This window comes from Ursus maritimus, unplaced genomic scaffold, assembly GCF_017311325.1.
Source record: "Ursus maritimus isolate PB19 unplaced genomic scaffold, ASM1731132v1 scaffold_1, whole genome shotgun sequence".
In the NCBI taxonomy this organism is placed as follows: domain Eukaryota; kingdom Metazoa; phylum Chordata; class Mammalia; order Carnivora; family Ursidae; genus Ursus; species Ursus maritimus.
Window position 1 is genome coordinate 18,479,744 of NW_024423343.1, and position 10,906 is coordinate 18,490,649.

At 48.1% G+C, this 10,906-nt stretch overlaps 1 protein-coding gene across 1 annotated transcript; it reads right to left on the reverse strand.

Annotated features, from left to right (window-relative positions):
* Positions 1-9,506: 9,506 nt before the first annotated feature.
* On the reverse strand, positions 9,507-10,619 carry CDK5R2 (cyclin dependent kinase 5 regulatory subunit 2). The gene has a single exon (XM_008690591.2). It carries the CDS (start codon positions 10,617-10,619, stop codon positions 9,507-9,509), a length of 1,113 nt encoding a protein of 370 aa, XP_008688813.2.
* Positions 10,620-10,906: the final 287 nt, after the last annotated feature.

The following is a 10,906-nucleotide window of genomic DNA, read 5'->3' on the forward strand; positions in this document are numbered from 1 at the left end:
GATTAAGGTTTTATCAACTTCCAAAACATTATTTGAGATGACTTACTATATAGCAATAGGCACAAAATGGAATATTCAGTTTTAAAAGACAAATAAAAAAGGAGTTCAAGAAATATGTGAAGCATTCCCGTAAGTCAAGGACAAGGCAAATCTGTTTTATCCCTTCTAACCTTATCACTGCCACCACTGAACATTCTACTAAAGGTCCTAAACAATGCAATAAGACAAGAAAAGATATATTCTATATGCAAATATTGGAAAAGAAGATATTAAAATGTCCTTGTTTGCAGACAGTATGGCTGCCTACCTAGAAAATCCAACAGATCCAGCTGGAACACAATTAAAACTAATGAAACTAGTATATCCAGTAACATACAAAATTGACATACAAAAATTTACAGTTATTCTATAACTCTATAAAAATAAGGGAAATAATTGGGAATAATAGATGTACAACAATAATAAAAATATGCTCCTAGATAAACTAATGAAAAACATGGAAACATCTAAATGAGGAAAATGACAAATCTCCATGAAGGAACATAAAAGAGGACCTGAATAAATGGAACACTTAGCATGTTCCTGGGTAGAATGACTCAACATGGCAAAATGTCAAATCTGTCCAAATTGGTCTATAAAACTAATACAATCCCTGACAGGCTTGGTTCTAAAGTTCTTCTGGACTATGTTTAAGAATGGCCTAGACAAGGGGCGCCTGGGTAGTGCAGTCGTTAAAGCGTCTGCCTTCGGCTCAGGGCGTGATCCTGGCGTACCGGGATCGAGTCCCACATCGGGCTCCTCCGCTGTGAGCCTGCTTCTTCCTCTCCCACTCCCCCTGCTGTGTTCCCTCTCTGGCTGGCTGTCTCTCTGTCACATAAATAAATAAAATCTTTAAAAAAAAAAAAAAGAATGGCCTAGACAATTTCAGCAAAAGAACAATGAGCATACTGCAAAGCTACAGTTATTAAAAGTGTGGTTTGGCGTAGAAATAGTTGAATAGACCAACAGAACTGAGTAGAGCCTTGAAACAGACCCATGTATATGTGGGAATTTCATAAAAGATAAAGATCACATTCATTATAGGGAAAGAAAGACTGTTCAAAGGTTGGCACAACTTGTTATTCATTTGGGAAAACACAGTTATATCTCTACTTCTCACTACATATAGAAATAAATTCCAAAATAGATTAAAGAATGAAAGTATAGTTGTATACTTACTGGCAACCAGAGACAAACGTGGAAACTGTCACTATTTCACATTTATTGAGACCCTACTAAATGCCAGGCACTGTGCTAGTCCTCAATGTTTAAAGAAAGGTTATGAATAAGTTCATGTGAAGAGAAAAATTTCCCCTAGGTTTGTTATTTGAATAAGGGATAACGGGTGTTCCATGGCATTTATGCCAAAGATAGAGGAGTGTTCTTTAAATAGTCTTTGAGGGATCCTTGTGAGAGTGTGTATGCATGTATCATGTTCTGTGTGTGTTCATTCACCAAATAGGCTGCATGTATGCCCACAGTGCTAGGTGGGTATCTAACAGTTTGCTGTGCTAGATAGGTATCTAACATTACTTGTCCAGGAAGTACATTCTTAAATTCTTGGGATTTGGAAAGAGCTTGAGGAGAGGGAAGGAAGTGAAGAGACTTTGGAGATGTATGAGAGGAGGGAGGCAGGGCTGGTGGTCAGACACTGCCCAGCCTCACTTTTTTCTTCCTTCCTTCCTTCCTTCCTTCCTTCCTTCCTTCCTTCCTTCCTTCCTTCCTTCCTTCCTTCCTTCCTTCCTTCTTTCCTTCCTTCCTTCCTCCCTCCCTCCCCCTCTCCCTCCCTTCCTTATTTCTCTCTCTGTCTCTTTCTTTCATCATGATTTTCCTTCCTTTTTAAGGTAATAATAATAATGCTCATTGTAACAAACTAGGAAACTCAGAAAAATACTAAGACGAGAGTAAAACTGATCATTTAAAATCCCACCACTTAGGGAGAGCAACATTAATATTTTAGTAAACCTCTTAAAAGTGTCTATGGCTGCACACATGCACACACACATACACACACCAGGATCATTCAGTGTAGATCTATTGACTGCCTACTGTGTGCCCAGCACTATGCCAGGTGCAGGGAATCTAGTAGTGAACAAGACAGGCATTTTATTGAGAGGATACAAAATAAATAAGCCACAAAAAATAATTGGGGTATGTGAAGGAAGATGACTTTCGGGCAGGCTGAGATGAATTCATCAGGAAGAGGTGGCTATTAAGCCAAGATCTGAATGACATGAAGAGGACAGCTATTTAAAGATCTCTCTCTCTCTCTCTTACACAAATAGAACCATATTACATTGTTTTTAGCCAGATATTTTCACTTTATCATGGTCATTTTTCATGTCAATAAATATAAATTGATGTATCATTTTTAATGGTCCATAATATCCCAACAAATATTGATTTATCACAATTTACTTAATCTCCTATTCTTACATCCAATTTTCTTATTATTATAAACAATGTTATGATAAGTGTCCTTATGTCCTTTCCCACTTATTTCCTTAGGGCAAATTTCTGGAAATGTGAAGCTGGGTCAAAGAGCACTCTGCCTTTCACATTTTGATCCCTAGCCAAGGGATATATATATATATATATATATATACATACATACATATGGATATATATATCCATATATATATAGTGTGTGTATGTACATATATATATACATATATATGTGTGTGTGTGTGTGTATATATATATATATGTATATATATATATATATATCCCAATATGAGAAAGCGCACATCTCCTCATGTTTTTATCATCATTGGCATTTTCCATTTTTATAATTTTTGTCAGTATAAGACATGGAATCTCCCATTACTGTTTTGACTTGAATTTCCTGGTCAATGGCGAAATCTCTTTCTATGTGTTTATTGATTATTTACATTTGTGGCTTGAATAACGTCTTCACAGTTCTGATTAATTTTTTACTGAAAATATATTTTGCTGCAAATATGTTCTCTCAGCTTGTTACTTGTCTTTCTATCTTATTTGTGGTTGTTCTTTCTCTCCCTATTTCTCTAACATTCAAAAGCTGAAATGGAGTCAGATGAACCAATTTTTTCCTTCAAGGTCTATGCCAAAAAAAAAAATGTTCACCACCCATCCCAAGATGCTCTAGTAACAATACTAATAAATAATCCTTGTTGGGGCACCTGGGTAGCGCAGTCGTTAAGCGTCTGCCTTCGGCTCAGGGCGTGATCCCAGCGTTCTAGGATCAAGCCCCACATCAGGCTCCTCCACTGGAAGCCTGCTTCTTCCTCTTCCACTCCCCCTGCTTGTGTTCCCTCTCTCGCTGGCTGTCTCTCTCTCTCTGTCAAATAAATAAATAAAATCTTTTAAAAAAATAATCTTTGTTTTCTCTAAGTATTTTTATTTAATATTTGACTATTGCCATATATTAACTACTACTTTCTAATTATGCAAACAATATACTAATATATTTTTATTGTAAAAATTAAAGTCCACAGGGGCGCCTGGGTGGCACAGCGGTTAAGCGGTTAAGCGTCTGCCTTCGGCTCAGGGCGTGATCCCGGCGATCTGGGATCGAGCCCCACATCAGGCTCTTCCGCTATGAGCCTGCTTCTTCCTCTCCCACTCCCCCTGCTTGTGTTCCCTCTCTCGCTGGTTGTCTCTATCTCTGTCGAATAAATAATAAAAATAAAATCTTAAAAAAAAAATTAAAGTCCACAGATAAGGTGCATGTCCTCTAGACAAAATCAATCCCAGTTCTCCCAATAAGCCATTTATTAAGAGTGATATATATCTTTCTCAAGCTTCTATTACACACACACATACACACACAAATTAAGGTTTAGTTTTGTTTTGCTTTTGCATAAATTATATTGTACTGTATATATTGTTATGTAACTTTTAATGCTACTACATGTTTTGTAGATCTTTCATCAGTACATATAGTCTAATCCATTCTTTTTAACTGAATAGTATTCAGTAATTTGGCTGTATCAAAGTTTATTTAACCCCTAACATACTGGTGAATATTTACATCGATTCTAATTTATCTTTCTCCAAACAATAACACAATAAAAATATCTTTATCATGTCTCTATGTGCACATATTCAAGTATTTCTCCATGGTGAATACTAGAAATCAGAATTCCTGAATAGAAAGGTACGTGCATTTAAATTTTTAGTAGGTACTTTTAAACTTTCTCCTCTTCTTTGGGGAGCCTGGGTGGCTCAGGCAGTTAAGCAACTGCTTTCAGCTGGGGTCATGATCCCAGGGAGTCCCGTTGGGATCGAATCTTGCATTGGGCTCCTTGCTCAGCGGGAAGCCTGCTTCTCCCTCTGCCCCCACTCCCCTGGTTATGCACATGCGCGCTCTCTCTCTCTCTCAAATAAATAAATAAAATTAAAAAAAATAAACTGTCTCCTCTTCAAAGGATTTTTTTTTAAAGATTTTATTTATTTATTCGACAGAGAGAGAGACAGCCAGCGAGAGAGGGAACACAAGCAGGGGGAGTGGGAGAGGAAGAAGCAGGCTCATAGCGGAGGAGCCTGATGTGGGGCTCGATCCCATAACGCCGGGATCATGCCCCGAGCCGAAGGCAGACGCTCAACCGCTGTGCCACACAGGCGCCCCTCTTCTAAGGATTTTATAGCTTTTTTCTTTACATTAAAAAAAAATCTGGAATTTATTTTGGGGTAAAGAATGAGGAATAATTCATCTTTTTTCTTCATATGAATGACTACCGTTGTATAAAACCATATGTTGACTAATCCATCTTTTGCAATGGATTTGAAATGGTGCCTTTATCATATATTAAATTCCCATGTATGCCAGAGTTTAGCTTTGGAATATCTATTCTGTTCTATTGTCTATTCCTAAGTCAGTGCCATATATTTTAACTGCCTTAGTTCTATAATACATTTAAGTATCTGGTAGGGCAAGCCCTCCATCATTACTCTTTTTTCTTATGCTTTTCTTGGTATTCTGTGTTTTTCTGGGATCATATGTAAATTATTTTTTTTAAGGAGTAAATTGTTGAAAGATTATAATGGAATGGATGATAACCCCTCCTTCCTTTTAGGTAGTCATATGTAAAAATGCACACAGAGAAACTAATTTTATGTTTTATGGACTTGAAGCTAAATATCAATGACAGGAGACTATGACCAAAGGGTGTAAAGAAATGGGGCGGGGTAAGTCTTAAGAAAGGGGAGTAACTACTGTGGGCAATGTCTCCAAATAGAAAGAGACCTTAGGAGCAGCTAATTATTAAAGAAATAGTGGGAAAACCCCGGGGTGGGGGGGGGGGAACCCATGAAAGCTCAAGCTAGACTGGGGGAATCTTAATCCAGAAACTAAGAGGTTAAACTTAAGATAGAGGAAAGAAAAACGAAAAATAGGGGTGGGGTTGCTGGAGTGAAAAGTTAGCCATCCAGCCTGTAAGTGCAATAGAGAGACTGACTCTAAATGTCATCAATGTATTAAACTAAGGTCAACTGATGTATTGAATCCTGAGACTCTCCGCTGCAATTTACCTGTTTTGCACCCAATCTTTCATCACTGAACTAAAACAATTTTTCTGCCCTCCATTTTCACACCTAGCCTGTGTGGGTATAGATGACCTTCTTGTAGGGCGTTTAGCAAGGTGCTGAGAGGGAAGGTAATGGTCTTAATGAAGGTCCTTAAAGTGTTAACACCTGCTGTCTTGATGTCACTGGCAGCAAATGTTGTTTATCATGTATAAAGGGATCAAGACTACCACTTAAGTGGGGTGTGTGAAGATGGTCAGCCCTCCATACCTGGCTGTCTTTGGTCATGGTGGCATGGCTGAAGGGGTTGCTGTGGAAGCCTCTGTTGTCAAAATCTTCCAGAGATCCCCGTCTGGGGGCCTGAGGCAGAGTCCCCATAGGTAGAGGCCACAGGATGTCCCCTTGGATATTGCCAGATGCTCTGGTTGCTGGGCACTCTGTCTGGCAGGCAAAGCAGTTACCATGACAACCAACACCCCCGCCCCCACGTCTGCGGATTTTTTTTTTTTTTTTCATTTCTCCTTTCCCATTAAGTACCAAGGTATTCCAGGCAAGCATAGCTCTCAGGACAGAATGTCCTCTGATCCAGGAAGAGGGGCAGGGAAGTAGGCAGTGGAGATGTGTACATGTGATATTCTGAAGGCTTCATAAGTATAAATGTATATGTATCTGCTTTCTGGGTAAAAAAATGTATGCCTTTGATTGTATATCCATGCAACAAATGATCAGATCACTGTTTATCCACACATTTGCTTTCCTGCTCCCCTCCACTCTCTGCTGCTCCTGTGCTGGGAGAGTCGCCCCAGTCCTTTGGCAGGGGAAGTGCTGAGTCATGGCTCCAGCTAGGTTTCTGTCTCCTATTCTCCATCTCCATTCTTTCCTCAGTCGGCCCCTCATCCAGGCTGGGCTCTTTCTAAAGCTCTGAGCCCTCTTCATCACTACCCTCCTCAGCCTGGACTCACTTTCCTGAGGTTCACTTCTGGGCAGTAAGGAGAAGGCACCTTGTTCTGTTTTTGCACTTTCTCCCTTCTCACCTTGCCTTCTCAGAAGACTGAGCCTTTCTCCGTGTGACCACCCCTCCCTTAGAAAACAGAAGTCTGACGAGGTTTGACCCAGGAGGCTAATTCTTCCATGTATTCATGTTGATCCTCCTCCAGTCGCTTACCCCCTAATCGGATTATGGCAGTGTCTCATGCCTTGGGGCATGGCAAGGAAAGTGAGATTTAATTTGACACCACGCATTGAGGCTTTTTTCTCATTCTAAGTCTCCAAGTGCCAGACCACAAGTTCCTGGAGGGTGTGTGTGTGCGTGTGTGTGTGTGTGTGTGTGTGTGTGTGTAGTAAAGGGAGGATGCTGTGTCTACGGGTTCAGGGGCAGTACCCAGTGATCCCGCCAAGAGCAGGATGTTTGGGGGTCTCGGTAGGCTCTCTGGTCTCTCTTTCCCACCCACTTTAGACTGTTCAAACGCAGAAGTTCCAATCAAGCAGTCTTGCTAACTAGTTCCAAATAAGGCAGCCTAGGATTGTTTCCTCCGCTAGAGTGGGGAGAGTGGAAAGGTGGCCCCGCCCGCTCAGTCTGGTTACTATGGCGACAGCCGCGGGGTGACCCAAGTGCTTCTCCCTCCCTCCTCCCAAACCCAGAAAGATGACGGCACCGCGCTGACTGCGCCAAAGGCTCCAGGCCGGGTGCAAGGGCGCTGGGCCGAGGCCGGGGTAGAGTCGCGATCTGTCCTCTTAGGAGGGCAAATGGAAGCCGGCATTCTTAGGTTCTTGGGCCAGACTCTAACTCGCTACCAGAAAAGATCACAACCTACTCCCAGATTATTCAGAAAATCTAGTTGAAGCCCGAATCTCCAACTCCTCCTGCCCCTACAAGCCCCCACCCTGCCCGAGCGCGCCGGTCAGTACCACGGACAGCGAACCTGGGCCTAGTGTTTTGGACTTCGAAGGGCTCTGACTCCTGATCCTCGAGGTCTGGGAGGCGACTACGGTCAGAGACGCCAGCGCTCTACTGGAGCCAGGCTTTCTTGGGCCATTGAAACTGAACGGGGAGCTCAGTCACGTGGCTAAGAAGGCAACAGGACAGGAATCTCAGGCTAAATTGCTTATTTCTCTTCTTTCAACCCCTAAGAATGGCTCCTGCCTCCCAGGCTGCCTGTGTCCTAGCCTCCCTTGGAGATAAAGGGCCAGGTCTGAATATTAAGCAGGGATGGACTTCCCAAGGCTATCCTGGGTGGGTGTGTGACTGAAATGGCCTTGAAACAACCCAGAGGGTTGGAGGAGGGGTGTGGAGCTGAGTGTGACAGTCAGGCCCCACCTGAGAGTGGTGAGCACAGGCTTAGTCAGGCCTAACTAGACTCTAGACAGTATATATAGTGGGGAGAGATGGAGGAGGAAGAGAAAAGCAGCAATCATAACTAGCTAGTTCTACCTCAATGGACTACTTTGTAAAGGGTACAACTTTTGCTCTCCTCACCATTTAATCCCTGAATGGCCTGGGCATTAATGAAGAGCTAAGTGAGACAAGATGGAGGCATAGTGTGTGAGGGGATTCAGCTTTATCACCAGGCCTCAACCTCTGTCTACTTTACTCTCTGTAAAATGGAAGCCAATGTGGGGGCGGGGTGACGGAAAGAGTAGCAGTTCTCAGGGACCCATTTTCCCCACTAGGCCCATGGGGGCCCTCCTGCCCTATCTGTGACTGTTTCACTCCTGATCCCACTCCCTCCCTCCCTCCCGGGGCCCAAAGAAAGGCCGGCGCAAAACCATCTGCAGGCGCTTCCTGCGCTTTATAGTTCTCTCCGGGACAGACGGACAGACAGACAGTGCAGCCCGCGCCGTCGGCCCGCATCATTGGCACCTTGGACACGGCACCAGGCCCAACCCAGTCCCTGGTACCCTCCCGGGAGGATTCCGGTCCGGCCTCAAATCAGCACCTCAGACAGCTCCCGGCCCAATACCCACCCCTCCCCCCTCCCTCTGGAAAAAAACAAATAAATTAAAAGGGGAGGAACAAAACACCTAAGGATACGGAAGGGCGGTACCCCTCCCCCAGAGTAAGAAGAGTTTCTGTCTCCTCCCGCCCTTCCGTTGAGGCGCTGCCGCCGCCGGGGTGGCCTCCTAGGTTGATTTTGCTCCCAAACCTCAGCCTCCTGAAGCCGGAGTCTCCCTCCCCCCCCCAACTCCCGGCATGCAACACGTTGGAAAAGGTAGGGAGAGGAGGTGGGGGTGGGGCGAAGGACCATCCTGGTGGTTGTCTGGGCTCCTGGGGCTGCAGTTTCTCGCCGCACCGAAGTCAGTCCAAATCAAGAATTAATATTCCCTTTGGTCTGGGAAAGGGGATATGGGGGGGCTCAGTAGGGGGAAGAAATGCAAGCTGACATAGGCGGACGGGGGGGGGTGGTAAGCAGACTGGAGGGAAGATGGTGACACATGCCAGGAGCAAGGAAAAGAGAACGAGAAGGGGAGATGGGGACACAGGTGCAGAAAGAGAAGGGGGGCCAAAGATAGGTAGGGGGTAAGATGGAGACGGAAATACACACCCAAGGTACGGAAAATGGAAAGGCAGAGAGAGAGATGGGAAGGCAGACAGGAGGAAAGATGAAGGTACAGGAAGGAGGGGAGGAAATAGTCAAAACTGAGGGAGATGGATTTACAGACACACACGGAAGGGAAGGTGGAGACCCGGGTAGAATTGTAGAGATGGGGGCACAGGCAGACAGAAAGGGTGAGGTTGGGGGTCCCCCTCCCGCGCTCATCCCCCACCCCCACCCTATGCCCAGCAAATCCAGAGCCGCGGCCTCTGGCGTCCTGGCCTCCACCTTCCCCTGCGGGACAGGGGCGGCTCCTCCTCCGGCCACGGCACGGAGCGGCGGTAACAGCGGCGGCGGCTTGATGGTCCCGGGAGCTCCGAGTGCGTGTCAGGGGCTGGGGTGGGGGGCGGGCGCGACCCTCGGGAATCCCTAGCGGTCCAGATTCATAGTCCAGTGCTTGGCTCCGGTCGCGCAGCTGTCCCTGGCGGCCGAGGAGGAGGCGGGGGCAGCGGGCGCGCCCCCGTTGGGTGGACCCCCGGCGCCCGCGGCGGCCTCGCCCTCGTTCTTGAGGTCTTGAAAGACCTGCGTGAAGAAGTGGGGGTCGGCATTAAGCCGCAGCATCTGGGGGCTGAGCCGCTGGATGAGGCGCAGGCAGCGTTGCCAGAAGCGCTCCTTGTCGGGCTCCACGAGGAAGGGCTTGAGTGGGTATGAGATCTCGTTGCCCATGTAGGAGTAGGCGAGGTAGAGGCAGGTGAGGAAGGCGGCCTGCAGCTCGGCGGCCGACGCCAGCTCATCCCCGCGCAGCGACTCACGGCACAGCAGGTACACGAACACCAGATTGGCGGGTGTAATGAAGGCCTGGTCTTGCCAGCCCTGCAGCAGCAGCGAGCGGTCCACTCCGCGGAACCAGCCCACCAGCTCGCCCGGGCTCAGCTCCTTGAGGCGGTAGCAGCGTCGGCACACAAAATCGCCCAGGCAGCGCAGCAGCTCGCCGGTGGACGCCTGCACGATGACCCGCCGCGGCGAGCCGCCAGGCACCGGCGGCGCCGCCTGCGGGGCTGGGGGTGGCGGCGGCGGCGGCTTTCCCCCGCCCGAACCCGGCGGCGGGGCGGCCGCGCTGCCCCCCGACGGCGGCTCGCAGGTGGCGGCGGCCGCGGGCACGGTAGGCACCGGCACCGCCAGTGGCTTGGTGGCGCCGCCGCCGTCTGGGGGGTCCCGGCCCTTGCGCAGAAGGTTCTCGCGGTTGCGTTGCTGGACCAGAGGGTCGGGGCCAGTGGACGCCGGCTTGGGCGTCACCTTCTTGCTGCCTTTCTTCTTCTTGGCAGACGCGGCTACCAGGCGCTTCCAGGTAAGCGCCGAGATGAGCACGGACGGCCGCTTGAGTCGGCTCTCGCCTTTGCCGCCCTTGCCTGCTGGCGGCGCCCCGTAGCCCCCCAGCGCCTCGTCCCCCGCGGGCGGCGCTTTCTTCTTCTCTTCGGGCAGCCCGCCGGGCCTCCGGCCCTTGGCCGAAGAGGCGGGGGAAAGAGACAGCACCGTGCCCATCCTGCAGAGCGGGGCCGGCGCCCGGGCCCCGGTGGGAACCGCGGGCGGCGCCGCTGTCGCCGCCGCCGCTGCTGCAGCCCCCGGAGACCCGGCGGTGGGGGGCCTAGCCCCGGCCCGGGCGCGGGAACGGGCAGGGGAAGGTGGTTGCTTGGCTGCTCCGCGGCGGTTGCTCGGAGTCTGAGCTGCGCCAGCTGCAGCGTCAGCCCCACCCCTTGGACCCCGTCTTTAGCCGCGCCGCGCCCCGCTCGCGCAGCCAATCTTCGCCCGAGTTGCCCTCCTGACCGGCA

What these genes read in the sequence shown, in the direction of transcription:
- CDK5R2 (XM_008690591.2), bottom strand. Translation starts at nt 10,619, where the DNA reads ATGGGCACGGTGCTGTCTCTTTCCCCCGCCTCTTCGGCCAAGGGCCGG.